Source organism: Dermacentor andersoni, chromosome 11, assembly GCF_023375885.2.
Source record: "Dermacentor andersoni chromosome 11, qqDerAnde1_hic_scaffold, whole genome shotgun sequence".
NCBI lineage: Eukaryota > Metazoa > Arthropoda > Arachnida > Ixodida > Ixodidae > Dermacentor > Dermacentor andersoni.
In genome coordinates this window covers 76,619,772-76,636,291 of record NC_092824.1, presented here as the reverse complement: position 1 = coordinate 76,636,291, position 16,520 = coordinate 76,619,772, and the positions used below count along the sequence as shown (strand labels likewise).

The 16,520-nt window shown below is 47.5% G+C and overlaps 1 protein-coding gene across 2 annotated transcripts in view; it reads left to right on the top strand.

The window, feature by feature from the left end:
- LOC126519816 (uncharacterized) overlaps positions 1 to 16,520 on the top strand; it is a 71,207-nt gene extending 54,687 nt beyond the window's left edge. For both annotated transcript variants that reach the window (XM_055065426.2, XM_055065425.2), the window contains one exon: positions 16,401 to 16,520. In XM_055065426.2, the coding sequence (XP_054921401.1) occupies positions 16,401 to 16,479 (79 nt within the window). In that variant the 3' untranslated portion in view covers positions 16,480 to 16,520. The remainder of the gene's footprint in view (positions 1 to 16,400) is intronic.

Below are 16,520 nucleotides of genomic sequence, written 5' to 3'. Positions count from 1 at the left end.
TGTTCTTTGAATTGCTGAATTTAATGATGCAGTTAGTGCGGTGCATACAGATAGCGAGTCGGTCATGATAACAGCTAATGGGTCTTTTTGGGGGAGTTTTCGTAATGCTAATATAATCGCTAATAGTTCTGCCTGAAATATAGGTGTGAAGTCGGGAAGGCGAAGGGAGTAGGACCATTGAAGAGATTCAGAGAAGATCCCCACTCCTGCCTTCTCATTGCAAACAGAAGCGTCAGTAGCTACTACGTTGTCAGTGGTTAGCTGGTGCAGGTGGCCGTGTAAGATATTAATTAAACATTGCCTTGGTAATAGTTTTGCATGATTAGGAAATATGTCCTCGAACTCAATTTTGAGGTCTGTAAAGGCATCATTTGAATGGTAAACTTGGCGTATGGATACATCCAGTTTTTGTAACTGTGCTTGTACGAATACTATCTGAGGGCTGTGCAATCTCGACCACGATACTTGGAAAAACTCAGCAGGTTCAGTGATAAAGGCATATTGCGTACGTCGTTTTGAAAACTCATAAATTTTTAAAAATGTCTGAACCGTAAGCATGCGGAATCTGCAATCTAGGGTGGGTATATGAGCTTCCTGATATAAAACAGCATTGGCAACAAATCTAGGAAGCCCGAGGCATGACCGTAGCGCTTCTCTTTCCAAAAGTATGAGAGGTTTAATTTTGTAGGCGGGGCCACCGGAAAGTATCACGCAGCCGAATTCTAATATGGGCCGAACATACATTTTATAGATCATCAGTAAGGTATCCCTGAGTAGTCCAGAGCGACGGTGGCTGAGCCGGCGGAGCATAGCTACGGCTCGTTCTGCCTTTGTTTTAATATGTTCAATGTGACTGCGCCAGGTGAGTTTGCCATCGTAAATGACACCAAGGTACTTGACTTCGTCAACTTGAGGAATGATTTCCTGTCGGTATTGTAAAGTAATTTGCACCTGTGCAGTTAATGGGAATACCAATACTGCACTTTTGCTAATATTTAACGACATGCATAACCCCTCTAGCCATGTCTCCAGCATTCCTAAGTAATTCTGCAACGACTGTTGTAGTGAATGTATATTATTTGCGGACGTAAAAAATGCGATATCGTCCGCGTAAACATAAACATGTACTTCCGGACACAAAGGAATTGTGCTTAGCAAAATATTAAATAATATAGGGGAAAGAACGGAACCCTGTGGTACACCTCTTGTCTGCTTGTGTTTGGACGTCGAAATACCGCGTTGGTAACAATAAAACTCTCTATCTCTTATAAATTCATAGATCCAAGCGGTTATATATTTTGGGATATTCGTAGACTGAAGTTTATCGAATAGAATACAATGTTCTACAGAGTCGTATGCTTTTGCTACATCTAGCGTCACCAAAGCTGCGTACTCTCGTTTGCGGCGAGCCAGTTTAACGCGGCTCTCTAAGTCTACATGGGCGCACCATATGGAGTGGCCGGTGTAGGAATCGCACCGCTGGCACGAGTTGTTGGAGTCTCGGTGCTGACGCCCGTTATTGCCAATGGGTCGCAAGCCCCAAGGGTAGCGTTGGCCTGGCGGCCTGGGGCACTGGAAGCATCCGAAGGTCCCGGCAAAGCATGAGAAGACTGGTAACAGAACAACTTGTTTATTCTAACATAGCAAAAGAGCGGCCGGTCAGGTCGACCGTAGTGGAGAGACGGGAGAGCACGTAACTCAACAGAAGAAATCGGAGTCTCTCTCCTGGCGTCCGGGGGCAGCTGCTCTTATACTCTCGGCGTCGCGGTCCAAAAGGGAAGGTCACGGGATGAAGGTCACGGGATGAAGGTCACGGGACGGCGGAGCATGAGCCCACGACGGCGCGCACGGCCGAGCCGAGAGACCTGCTGAACCGAGTGTAGTGACGCATCGCCAACCTTCACTTGGGGAGCTCCGCTCCCCGGCTGCCGCGCTTTGACAAGCGTGGGCACACACACACACACGCACACACGAAGACACGTGGCACTGAAACACGCCTGGACACGCTTGGCGGGTAGGCGTTGCGGCGGCGTCGAACGGGCCAAAATGTCCGCCGCTTTGAACAAAGCCCCGGCGTCCGTTGCATCCGCGCCGGCATTACCGCGCGTTGTAGGCGAAACGTAACAGACCGCCCCGCCGGGGGAAGGAGATCCCGATGGTCAGGGGACTGCATCCGCTGTCCGGAGGGATGTCGCTCGATGATGCTCATAACCGAAGTCGGGCGTCCGTTGGCGTTTCTTGAGCGCAGCGCACAGAGAAGGCCTCGTTCTCACGTTCAGGTTCACACAGGACACTGCAAAGTGACTTCGGGAGAGTTGACATTTTTGTTCTCGTTTCCGGCAAGCGTTAGAACTACGCCGAAAGTCAACCGCTCAGTCAGCAAGCACGGCACAACCCTCACTAAGCCCTGCCAGGCTCTTTCCCTTTTTATACTGCTGCCTAGTTCCTTACAGTAGTTTAGCAGCACTCAGAACGCGTCCACAAATCGGAAAATTGCACTAGAAAGCACATCATCACTTTGAAACACTACACAAAAGCAATAAGTTAAAAAAAATCCTGCCTCAGGAAGAAAAACATCAGTAACAAGCAATTTTGAGGCTGATTCCCACGTTAGGGGCTTCGACTTAAGCCATCGGCGTTACCGTTGAGACTCCCCTTTTTGTAACGCACCTTAAAGGAATATTGTTGCAAAGCGAGGCTCCAGCGCAGGAGGCGGCCATTTTTGGGAGAGATGGTCTGCAGCGCCATTGGAGAGGGCAGTGATCCGTTTCAATGATAAACCTCGAGCCGGCTAGGTAACATGACAATTTCTGAACGGCCCACACGATACACGCACACTCTTTCTCGGTGGCGCTATACGCCTGCTCACGACTGGTCAGCTTACGACTAGCATACAGGACGGGGTGTTCTACTTCTCCATTTTCCCGTTGGCACAGTACAACGCCCATGCCTCGCTCACTAGCATCACACTGAACAACGAACCCTTTTGTGTAGTCGGGCGATCGTAGCACAGGCTGGCTTGTTAGGGCGCTCTTTAGGGCGCTAAAAGCTCTTTCCTTTGTCTCATCCCAGACGACTGTTTGCGGCTCTGTCTTTCTTAGAGCATCCGTTAGGGGAGCCGCGATATCAGAGTACCTGGGGATGTACCTCTGATAGTAGCCGGCGACACCTAAGAACGACCGAATATCGGTCTTCGTGCGCGGTTGCGGGAAGTCTCGCACAGCGGCCACCTTTATTTCAGAGGGGCGGCGTCGACCCCGACCAATCACGTGTCCGAGGTAGACAACCTCGGCCTGTGCTAACTGGCACTTGGGAGCCTTGACTGTCAAGCCCGCATCGCGCAGGCGGGTTAGCACTGCCCGCAAGTGCGCCATATGCTCAGGCCAGGATGCGGAGAATATCGCTACGTCGTCTAGATACGGTAAAGCGAATTCTTGCTGTCCCCGCAACACTTTATCCATGAGGCTTGAAAAGCAGTATGGCGCGTTCTTCAAACCAAAACTCAAAACTTTAGGACGGAATGTCCCCATTGGTGAAATGAATGCCGCATACCTACTAGCCTCTTCTGTAAGTGGAACCTGCCAATAACCCCTGACAAGATCTAGGGTGGAAATAAACTGAGCGCTACTCACTCTCTCAAGGCGCTCCTCGATGTTATGGATCGGATAAATTTGATCCTTAGTGATGGAATTAAGCCTGCGGTAGTCGACGCAAGGACGAGGTTCCTTGCCCGGTACCTCAACTAAAATCAAAGGGGAGGTATAATCACTCTCACCCGCTTCAATAACACCGAGCTGTAGCATTTTCTTTACCTCAGCCTCCATAATATCGCTCTGGCGGGGTGACACCCGGTACGCCTTGGATCGTACTGGCTCTGGGGAGGTAAGTTCTATGTCATGAGTAAGGACAGAAGTCCTACCAGGCCTCTCAGAGAACAGACCTTGAAACTCTTGTAAGAGCTGGTGTAGTTCGGTTTTCTGCTCAGGCGACAGCGATGCTTTACTTATTAAGTCACTAATGACTTGATCGGTGTCTTTCCTGTTCGTCACTGAGCCTAGTCCCGGAAGCTCGACCGGAAGCTCTTCTAACTTTCCCGCATCGGGAATTTCCTCTCCAGTATCTGGTGCCTTTAACGCTACAGGCTCAATTTTATCCCGTTCGGGCGTGCCCTGAATACCAGCTTGCTGCGCCTCTGACCCTTTCTCATCATTCAACAACGTCGGCCCCGCAACTACCGCCTTTGCAGCGAGCTCCCGAACCTTCGATCTGGTTAAGGCCTGAACGCTAGCCTCACCAAACAAAAGCCCCTTCTCGCGCAGGAGGTGATCGGACCTGTTCGAAAATAGGTACGGGTACTGGGGGGGCAGCATAGATGACACTGCGGCCTCCGTCTCAAGTGCTCCGAAAGGTCCTTCAATAAGCACTTTTGCTACCGGCAGACACACGCTATGAGCTTCCACTGCTTGCTTGATCCATGCGCACTCGCCCGTGAACATATCGGGTTCTACGTAAGAGGGGTGAACGACATCCATCGTAGCTGCGGTATCGCGAAGCACTCGGCACTCTTTCCCGTTCACGAGGAGGTCTCGCATGTAAGGCTCGAGAAGCTTGATGTTCTCGTCAGTGCTGCATAATGACAAAAACACGACTTTTGGTTTTGTTTCTGGACACTGCGCCGAAAAGTGACCCGGTTTCTGGCACGTATAACAAACGCGCGCTTGCCTCGTCTCGAACCGCTTTCTGCGTTCGGCTTCGGTTGCCGCCGTCTCCTTACGTTCGGTCGGACTGCTTTCACTCGCATCCGAACTGCGTGTGTCCCCCTTTGCTCTCATGGGCGTGAACTTTGGCCTCTCAAACTTGGAGCCAAATTCACCCTTTTGACCGTCCTTAGCTCCACGAGCCCGACGCGTCACAAACTCCTCGGCTAACTCAGCGGCTCTAGCCACCGTACTAACGTCTGGCCTATCCAAGACCCAGTACCGCACGTTCTCAGGTAACCGACTATAAAACTGTTCTAGCCCGAAACACTGCAGAACTTTCTCGTGGTCACCAAACGCTTTCTCTTCTTTGAGCCACTCCTGCATGTTTGACATAAGCCTGTACGCAAACTCTGTATATGACTCACTTCTGCCTTTCTCATTTTCCCGAAACTTCCGACGGAACGCCTCCGCTGACAGCCGGTACTTTTTTAGCAGACTCGATTTCACTTTGTCGAAATCCTCTGCCTCCTCTCTCTCCAAGCGAGCGACTACGTCGGCCGCCTCGCCGGGTAGCAAAGTGAGCAAGCGCTGTGGCCACGTTTCCCGAGAGAACCCCTGCTTCTCGCACGTTCGCTCAAAGTTAACCAGGAACAAACCAATGTCCTCTCCAAGCTTAAACGGCCGCATCAGGTCAGTCATTTTGAACAATACTCGTTCTCCTGCACCGTGTGCCTGACTTCCATTACGAGCGCGTTCCATCTCTAACTCGAGACGCTTCATTTCCAAAGCGTGTTGACGGTCGCGCTCTTCTTTTTCTTTCTCTTTTTGTTCTTTAAGTTCGCGCTCCTGTCTTTTTGCCGTCTCCCTCTCCTCAATGGTCTCAAGGCATTCCGACAGCTCGTCATCCTCAGCTTCTAACTCAAGAATAGCCCTTAGCAGTTCTGGTTTTCTGAGTTTGTCTGAGACATCCAGACCCAACTCTCTTGCAAGCTCCAGCAATTTCGGTTTGCGCAACGACTTCAAATCCATGGCTGCTCTGAATGCTGCTTTCTCTACTGCCTACTATTGTCTTGCCGCAAACTAACCCGGCAGCAACGACAACCACAATTACCAGCTCTGTTTCTGACACTAACAAAAGCCTGGCAAAACTCAGAAAAAGAAAGTCCCGCACTCACCAAACCTCGCAGCCAAGAATTCAGCGCAGTCGTTCCGCTGCAGGCAACCAGTCATCACACAGGGCTCGTTGCGCTGCTCCCGGATGGTCGTTGTGCTGCTCAGCATACAGTCAACCGCATCTCTTCGCTGTTGGCCTCCGTTGTCGCGATCTCACCGCTGGCAACCAGATGTAGGAATCGCACCGCTGGCACGAGTTGTTGGAGTCTCGGTGCTGACGCCCGTTATTGCCAATGGGTCGCAAGCCCCAAGGGTAGCATTGGCCTGGCGGCCTGGGGCACTGGAAGCATCCGAAGGTCCCGGCAAAGCATGAGAAGACTGGTAACAGAACAACTTGTTTATTCTAACATAGCAAAAGAGCGGCCGGTCAGGTCGACCGTAGTGGAGAGACGGGAGAGCACGTAACTCAACAGAAGAAATCGGAGTCTCTCTCCTGGCGTCCGGGGGCAGCTGCTCTTATACTCTCGGCGTCGCGGTCCAAAAGGGAAGGTCACGGGATGAAGGTCACGGGATGAAGGTCACGGGACGGCGGAGCATGAGCCCACGACGGCGCGCACGGCCGAGCCGAGAGACCTGCTGAACCGAGTGTAGTGACGCATCGCCAACCTTCACTTGGGGAGCTCCGCTCCCCGGCTGCCGCGCTTTGACAAGCGTGGGCACACACACACACACGCACACACGAAGACACGTGGCACTGAAACACGCCTGGACACGCTTGGCGGGTAGGCGTTGCGGCGGCGTCGAACGGGCCAAAATGTCCGCCGCTTTGAACAAAGCCCCGGCGTCCGTTGCATCCGCGCCGGCATTACCGCGCGTTGTAGGCGAAACGTAACACCGGGACGAAATCCGATTTGGCAAGGACTGAGAAGGGTGTCATTCTCCATAAAATTTGTTATACGGCCGTGAAGAACTCTTTCTATTAATTTGACGACATTGGAAGTAAGAGAAATTGGTCGTATGTTGTCTAAGTCAAGTCCAGCTGATTTTTTCTTTAATAGTGGAATAACTTTGGCTACTCTCCACTCTCTTGGAACCCATGCATTCTTGAGAGAGAAATTTATTATGTTTAGGAGGTCCTGAGGTGCATTATCAAATAAGACTTTTAGCATTCCTGTTGTAATTCCATCTGGACCGGGGGATGACGCTGGCAGCGAACTAATGATGCGTTCTATCTCTGTCGCTGTTATTATCTCAAAGTCGTCTGCCAAGGGAGGTTTCTTTAGGTTTAAGGGCAATTTATGTTTGAAACGTTGCGCAAGTCCTTGAGCGATTTGTTCAAGTGATTCCGATACTTCTTTTGTAGTTAAAACGACAGAATCGACATTGACGGGCGCCGGTATAACTTTACGAGATCTAAGAAATTTAAACAGGGCCTTTTTATTGCAAGACTTTGAAAGGTATGTGTAGTGCTTGGAATCATAATCCTCCTTAGCTTTTGAGACTGTTCGTTTAAATGTAGTAGCTATATATGTATAATCAGCCCAATTAACAGGACTTTGGTTGAATAAAAGTTTCTTCCACGCTGCTTTTCTACGTCTAAAATCTCGTTCGCAGTCAGAATTCCACCAGGGACAATATGATCCACCCTTAGTGGATTGCACAACAAACTGAGCTTTTTTTGATGACTGTTTTAGAATGGAACATAGGCTCATTGCTTTGATATCCCTCTCCATGCCCTCCTGAGCGTGTAAAGCTGATTTTAGTGCATTTTTAAATTTTTCGTAATTAACAAAAGTGCGCACATTACTATCTAAACTAGTTAACGGGGTAAGCCGTTCAAAAATTATAGGGAGGTGATCACTGTTAGTTCCGGAGTCTACAGTCTTCCAGGAGGTGACAGACATGCTCGAGGTAGCAAACGTAAGATCTAGGGCAGATCGCGACTGACCCCGTACGAAAGTATGTGCTCTCGAATTTAAACAAGAGAATTGATTCGTTAAGACCCAATCCCACAAGCGTTTGACACAAGTGTCCGTTCGGAAACCCCACGATACATGATGAGAATTGAAGTCTCCCACCAGTAGGATGTTTTTCTGACTACGTGCAATACAGGTATCCAGATAGCGGGTATCTTGCACTCCAGCGGGGAAGTACGTGTTAATTATAGAAAAAGGTGTGCAACCAGGGAGTATTATATCCAGTGCTAAGATTTCACAGTCTGGGGACATTATCTGGTATGTTATAGTAGCTCTATGACAGATTTTTGATGAGATAAACAAAACTAAACCACCGCCTCGGTATAGGCGATCCAATCGAAAACATCGGAAATTTTTTAAATGATAAGCCTGACCTGCAACAAGCCAAGTTTCCTGTAAAATAATAATATCTGGAGAATATTTAGAAATAAGATATAACAAATCTGTTGCAGCGGAAAGTATGGAACGACAGTTCCACTGAATTACTGTTAAAGTTCCTATGGTGAATAAATCCGAGCAGTAGAAACTGCTTGGTCTAAAACGCTCTCTTTTAAAAAGTCCTTATTCGTAGGAATCTCTCTATCGTACTTCTTTGCCTTGGACTTGGTGGGAGAGCTAGGTTTTTTCTGTGTCGGTGACCTTGTTCATTTAAGAGATCGGGGGTCTATATCTACATCTTGATTTTCCATCCCGTCTGTGTCAGAAAGACAGATCTGATCGATTTTCTTAGAAGTTGATGGCTTAGATGGCTCGTTTATTGTGGATGTCTGCGCGGTCGATATTCCAATTGGTGGACTCCGCGGTAGATCTGACACCGGATCCTCACTATTGGCTTTATTAGTTAGTTGAAGCCACTGAGTTAGTTGGGAGGACAGCACCTGAACAAGGGAGTCGGTGAGATTTGTCATGATACGCTCCATTGCTTTCTCCAATGCCTTTTCTACGGAAGCAGCCACAGCCTCAGAGATTGAGTTTTCCATAGACAATGTTTGGCGGGCCGTTATACCAGCATACCCTTGAGATCTGCTCTGAATTTCTCCAATGGCCTCACGACGAGAGCATCGACGTCTGTCAATTATTTCGAGGATTTGCATTTCTTTTGCCCTTGCAGCGCAATTAGGTTCATTTGCGGGGTGGGGACCACTGCAAAGGCAGCAGGACTCATTTCGGGAAGAACAGTCATTTGAGTGATGGCCTTCTCCACAAATTCGGCATCGTGTGTTGGATCTGCAGCCTTTTATCGAGTGCCCGAACCGCCAGCACTTTAGACACTGAAGGACGCGAGGTGATAGAGGCTCAACTCGGTATATCAGTGGCCATGCCTTGATTTCCGATGGGCGGTTAATTCCAGCGAAAGTAGCAATGACTGTTTCAGTGGGCATGCGCTTATTGTCAACGACACGGCTGCAACGATACACAGAAATCACGCCTGCTGCTGAAAACATTTCCAAAATTTCTGCCGGACATAGACTTATGTCGACACCACGGACTAGGCCTTTGGTACATGCAAGGTGATGAGGAATGAAACTGCTCACCGGATGTGTCGCGAAAACATCGCACTTCAGTAAATCTTGGACACAAGCCTGGTCTGACGAGCAGCAAAGAATCCCCCCTCGGCCGAACTGTCGAACCTCGGGGATTTGTTGAAAATTGGCCGAGGCCATCCGGAGTTCGCTTTGAATCGCTTTGGGATTCTTCATGCGAATCGCACCGCCATCACTCGGAACCAAAGCCACAGGTACGCTGCTCGTCCCACTGCGTAAGAAGAGCTCCACAGGCAAATCAGAGTTCGGAACAGAAGCCGACCAGGAGGAAGCCTCCTGGCCTGGCGATGAGAGTGACATTGCAAAAAAAAAAAACAGGAAATTACTCTGTAAGGTTAGCAGATATTGAAAGAAAAGGTAAAAACAAATACGTAAAATACACAGATTAACAGAAAACCGCCAGCTACTTGACCAGAACCAGTGTTCGGGAGCTCAGGAACCAGGCCACGTCAGCGCGTCAACGCGTCGTCTTCCTTCTCCTCAGTGCAGCCACACTGTGGCGGCTGTTCCGTAGCAATCATCATCATCATCAGCCTAGTTACGCCCACTGCAGGGCAAAGGCCTCTCCCATACTTCTCCAACTACCCCGGTCATGTACTAATTGTGGCCATGTTGTCCCTGCAAACGTCTTAATGTCATCCGCCCACCTAACTTTCTGCCGCCCCCTGCTACGCTTCCCTTCCCTTGGAATCCAGTCCGTAACTCTTAGTGACCATCGGTTATCTTCCCTCCTCATTACATGTCCGGCCCATGCCCATTTCTTTTTCTTGATTTCAACTAAGATGTCGTTTACCCGCGTTTGTTGCCTCACCCAATCTGCTCTTTTCTTATCCCTTAACGTTACACCCATCATTCTTCTTTCCATAGCTCGTTGCGTCGTCCTCAATTTCAGCAGAACCCTTTTCGTAAGCCTCCAGGTTTCTGCCCCGTAGGTGAGTACTGGTAAGACACAGCTGTTATACACTTTCCTCTTGAGGGATAGTGGCAACCTGCTGTTCACGATTTGAGAATGCCTGCCAAACGCACCCCGGCCCATTCTTACTCTTCTGGTTATTTCAGTCTCATGATCCGGATCAATGGTCACTACCTGCCCTAAGTAGATGTATTCCCTTCCACTTCCAGTGCTTCGCTACCTATCGTAAACTGCTGTTCTCTTCCGAGACTGTTAAACAGTACTTTAGTTTTCTGCAGATTAATTTTCAGACCCACTCTTCTGCTTTGCCTCTCCAGGTCAGTGAGCATGCATTGCAATTGGTCTCCTGAGTTACTAAGCAAGGCAATATCATCAGCGAATCGCAAGTTGCTAAGGTATTCTCCATCAAATTTTATCCCCAATTCTTCCCACTCCAAGCCTCTGAATACCTCCTGTAAACATGCTGTGAATAGCATTGGAGATATCGTATCTCCCTATCTGACGCCTTTCTTTATAGGGATTTTGTTGCTTTCTTTGTGGAGGACTACGGTGGCTGTGGAGCCGCTATAGATATCTTCCAGTATTTTTACATATGGCTCATCTACACCCTGATTCCGTAATGCCTCCATGACTGCTGAGGTTTCGACTGAATCAAACGCTTTCTCGTAATCAATGAAAGCTATATATAAGGGTTGGTTATATTCTGCACATTTCTCTATCACTTGATTGATAGTGTGAATATGGTCTATTGTTGAGTAGCCTTTACGGAATCCTGCCTGGTCCTTTGGTTGACAGAAGCCTAAGGTGTTCCTGATTCTATTTGCGATTACCTTAGTAAATACTTTGTAGGCAACGGACAGTAAGCTGATCGGTCTATAATTTTTCAAGTCTTTGGCGTCCCCTTTCTTATGGATTAGGATTATGTTAGCGTTCTTCCAAGATTCCGGTACACTCGAGGTTATGAGGCATTGCGTATACAGGGTGGCCAGTTTCTCTAGAACAATCTGACCACCATCCTTCAACAAATCTGCTGTTACCTGATCCTCCCCAGCTGCCTTCCCCCTTTGCATAGCTCCTAAGGCTTTCTTTACTTCTTCTGGCGTTACCTGTGGAATTTCGAATTCCTCTAGGCTATTCTCTCTTCCACTATCGTCGTGGGTGCCACTGGTACTGTATAAATCTCTACAGAACTCCTCAGCCACTTGAACTATCTCATCCATATTAGTAACGATATTGCCGGCTTTGTCTCTTTACGCACACATCTGTGGCTTTTTTTTAGACATAAGAAGAGCATATGACAACGTTCACAGCAACATTTTATGATATGTTCTCGAAGGGGTTATAGCTGTTAAGAGAGATTTACCTAGAAGATACCGTTTTTATTGAATGGGAAAAGATGAGGATCGAGGAGAAAGTTGAAATCAACAAGGGACTGTGGTTGGTGTGCCCTTTATCCCCACTGATGTTTATTATGTATGGGCATGGTAAAGATCGGAAGGGCGCCAAATGGAAGTAATATTGGGTTTATTATCTAATTAAAACAGGCGTGTACAATTGTAGAGCAGCAGCTTGTAAGTTTTATTTATGCGGACGGCATTATGTTGCTAGCTAACATGCAAAGTGATATGCAACCTCTGGCTAATATCTGTGGACAGGAAGGCGAGAATTTAGGTCTGAGATTCGGCGGTAAAATATACGGCGTTAAAGTTTTCAATTAGACAGTGAACAGACAGTGTCAATTCACGGCCAAAAAATACCTCGGGTAAAATAATATAAATGCCTTGCTATATGGATGAACGAAGGCAATAGATAGATGGAAACACAGGAAAAAGCATTAGGCGTCAAAGGGAAGAGAAATGCGGCCATAATTAAGCGCAGAGCGCTATGGGGATACAAAAGGTACGAGGTGCTCTGTGGTACATGGAAAGATGTAATGGTTTGAGGAGCTACATTTGGAAATGGTGTTGTTCGCTTGAAGTCAGGGGTACAAAAAATACTGGATGACAACCAAATGTCAGTGGGACGCCTCACATTGGGCGCTCACGGGGAGACTGCAAAAGAAAGTGTGCAGGGTTGTATGGGATGGACAAGCTTTGAAGTGAGTGAAGCTCACAGTAAAATTTATTATGAAGAACGACTGAGGAATATGGACAAAAGTAAATGGGCTGGGACAGTGTTGAGGTAATTGTACAGGAAAGACATTGATTCACAGTGGAGAAAAAGACCTAGGAAGCTTACCAGTCAGTATGCAGCCTGTAGGGTGAGCAACCCAGCAACAAAGAACGGCAAACGGAAAGTCAGAGAGGCTGAAACAGACTCATGGTTGGCGGCAATGGCAAATAAACCTGCCATGACTAACCGATTAACAGGACAAAAACGAAATGCAAACGATGGAGCATGTGTTATTAGAAGGTATCTGCCGAGCGGTCGATTTAGGCACCTCTGGCCTCTTTGAAGCCCGTGGGTTCAGCGAGAGCAGGGGGAAGGTAAACATGTCCGGAGTAAAGAGTAATAAGAGGCGATTGGAAGATTGTTGGAACATACGTAGGGAAACGACAAACAACGGAGGGGTACAAAAACGAAGTTCCCAATAGGGGTTCAAAAAGTTTAATAATGGGAATTCTTCGTGTATTTTTTTTAATTTTTTTATATAGGTAGAGCATTAGGCAATATAATAATTATTGCTTGGCTGCGCTACAGCCCCCCCCCCCCTTTCCAAAGAGGATGTTGACAGCATCCATCCATCCATCCGTCCATGCGTCCATCCGTCCATCCATCCATCCGTCCATCCATCCATCCATCCATCCGTCCATCCATCCATCCATCCATCCATCCATCCATCCATCCATCCGGAAATCTTGCTCAAGTATTCACCCAGTCAGACCCGTAGGTAACGTAGATCTTCTAGAAACAGTTACATTTAAAGTGGCCAGAAGCATCAACCGATGAACCATCGATAAATGTAAGAGTCGTTTAGAGCATAGGTGAAAAAAAAAAGAAAGCAGGGAGGAGATTAGTGCTGCCGGATCCATTGCAGGCTTAGCAAGCGACACAAGATAGAGAAGTTTTGAGGAAGATAAAGAGGACGTGTACAAAACTGCTAGAATGAAAAGCATGCATAGCACGCATGATTAGCTCAATCAGGATGGGTTACCATTTGTAACCGGCCAGATCGAGATGTATGCCAAGAAATCATCATCACAATCGTCATTATCATCTTTATCGGAGCCCCTTCAACAACGCGCACGGCGTTGCAGCTCATATTAACATGACTGAGCCATCCCCCCCCCCCCCCTCTACGCCGCTACCCCAGAGATACACGTACACACACTGCGTTCCCTTGATGAAGACACAGTGCTACAGTGGAGCACTGGCACTTAAAACATAAAAGCAAAAAAAGAATGCTTTGCATCAGCGAAAACGCTTCGTGAGGTAGGGAGGTCAACCAGACGCTCGTCCGGTTTTCTACCCTACACAGGGGAATGGGTTTAAGGGACGAAAAGAAAGGAAAGGGAGAGAAGAAGCTACTATTGGTGTGAATGCGTGCGGATGTCCATAAATTTACGCCTATAATCAGTCACTAAGGCCAGTCGCTTTCATGAAACGTAGCAGTACCCGCGCCGTTTTGTAAACCTGCGACACGTGGGGCCATGGTCCGAGAATCTTCGCCTCTGAAAATGGTCTGTTATCTAATCGCTCTAACACCTTCCGAAGAACGATGCGTTCGTTGTCATAAAGATTACAAAAACACAACACGTGCTCGATCGTCTGCTCACAGTTGCGCGAGTCAGACATCGCAGTGTCGGACATTCCAATAAGAAATGAGTAGGATTTCGTAAAAGCCGCCCCTAACCAGCGGCGGCACAATAAAGTTGCAAAGTTGCATCACGGCGGGAGAAATTCGATTGAATCGGCAGCTTCAATGTAGGATCCAGCCAGTGGAGACGGCAGTTGGAGAAAATCGGGGCGTCGCACAAGGTTTCAGTCTTGGTTTGAGCACGGAAACGAAGACCCCTCGCAGCATCTGTCCTTGATAAGGGTATAGTAAAAGTCAAGGTTTCTTTAAGGGCTTACGGGAACCAATAAAGTGAACAGCTTATACGCCTTACGGCTGCGGCACCGAAGCCTGAACCCGAAGAACCGAAGAACAAAAGGTCAGCATGCGGTGTGTAAGCAGAACTCCATGCAGTTTCACGGATGTCGGGGGAGATTTGGGGATATTGGGGCAACTTGGGCAAAGGGCCGCCTAACAGTTTACACTACCTATGGCATGCGCTTACTGAAGATTGCATGGATCTGGCAGGCATTCTTTTTTATAAACGCACACTAAAATAATAAATATAGCTGTAATAAAGTTACAGGTCTGCGTACTAAAGTGTAGCATGGAAGGCCCATCGTATTCTTTGTCAAAAGTGCACCGTTTACGTTACCTATACGATGGTCATTACGACTACAGGCTGTGCGATGGAGATTCCGTGTTATGGCAAAAGTTCCGGTGCCCAGGCAAATGCAAAGAACTATCGCGCTTGCCATCTTGAGGTATGGAGTTTCAAGAGCCCCACGGGTACCGCATCATACAGCCTAGCCAAACGACCACGTGGAGAAAGCGCGGTGTGGCCTCTAATTTTTGACGAAGGTTGTAATTCAGCAGGTTACGCGCGTATATGTAACAATGGCAGTGGCGACGCGAACTCCTGGAAGGCCCCGAGGCTGCAGCCTCTGGCCCATATTTAGTCTCCTATCATTCATATATATGTAGATGTAGAGCCCAGATGTTAGTGGCACATACCGACTCTGGGGGTCGGCCATGCCATGAACCGGTAGTTCAATATAACAATAACAAAAATATTTGTATGAATTCGGCTGATAGCGCTGTTGTGTCTTTCTTTAGCCGCTGTAGTGTTTATTTGATGATTTGGACACCTGGGCCTGCGGTGGTCAAATGTCTCCGGATACCATCATTTCGTTAACAACAACGAAATCAGCGACAACAACAAACACATCTGCGACGACAACAACAACAACAACGACATCAGCGACGACAACAACAACGACATCAGCTACAACAACAAACACATCTGCGACGACAACAACAACAACAACAATGACATCAGCGACGACAACAACAATGACATCACCAACAACGATAACAACAACAACAACAATGCATTTCGCGAAAAAAAAAAAACATTAGTTCTATTATTAAACAGCTCTGGTACCTCACTTCTCAATGGAACGTACCTATTCTGGAAGATTGACCAAGTGAAAAGAATAAAACATAAACAAATGGTGATAACTCTAGCGAGAGTCGTCTTTGTGGAAATGGTGCTTCCCATGTGGTGAAGTCGAGAACCGGGTAGTAGGAGTTGGTGAATGTAAATCAATAAATAACGAAACGAAAAAAAAAAGTAAAGTCAGAATGAAAACTCAGTTTAGCCGAAGAGCAAAGAATTCCTATAGTCTGAATTTAGCAACGTAAGCGCATAGAACCTGAATCGAATTCCCGGTTGGCTAAGCATGCCTTCCATGTCCCTGCGCCCAACAATTCAGGCGGTCAAAGAAAACCTAGAGCCACGATTTTGTAGCGGCGCCCTTTCCGATGCTATTCATTTTCGCGCTTCGTGAGGCAACAGAACGATGTTCTGGCCGCTTTGGTTACAATAATGGCATAGAATCGAACGAATGCATCGCTACAAAATTGCAGCCCTGCTTGCTTTGGGATCCATTGCTGAAGGAACGGTTATGTACAAGTCGAACAAGTACAAACCGTTCCGTGTGTTCTAGTGCATGGTGGCTTCGGATGTCATTGCTGGGTGACTAACCGCGCTTTATTACAATAATTTGTTTGATTGCATGAGGGCAATATATGTCTGCGGAGGCGCACAATATTATGCCCAATTGTTTTGCATATAACACAAAAATGCTTTTTGGAAAATCATGCATTTGCAGTCACAAAGCAGTTTGAATCCGAAAGAACGAAGTTTGTGGAAATACATGCACTAACCATACTAACTGCCGGTTAAGCTACCTTGCGATATGGTTAGTATGAGTCAAGTTTGCACTTGGGCAGTGCAATCTATTACTTTGTGCAAGTCTAAACAGTTTTGTATGTTCTCGACGGTAACTTATGATCCTTTTCTTCTTTTTTTCGCAGGACATACCATACACGTAGAAGACGAATTTACTCTCTGCATTCACACGTATCCAGAGTTCCCGTAATTAGCAAAATTTAAAGCAAACGAATACTCCTGTTTCAATAAATTATTATCGCCGT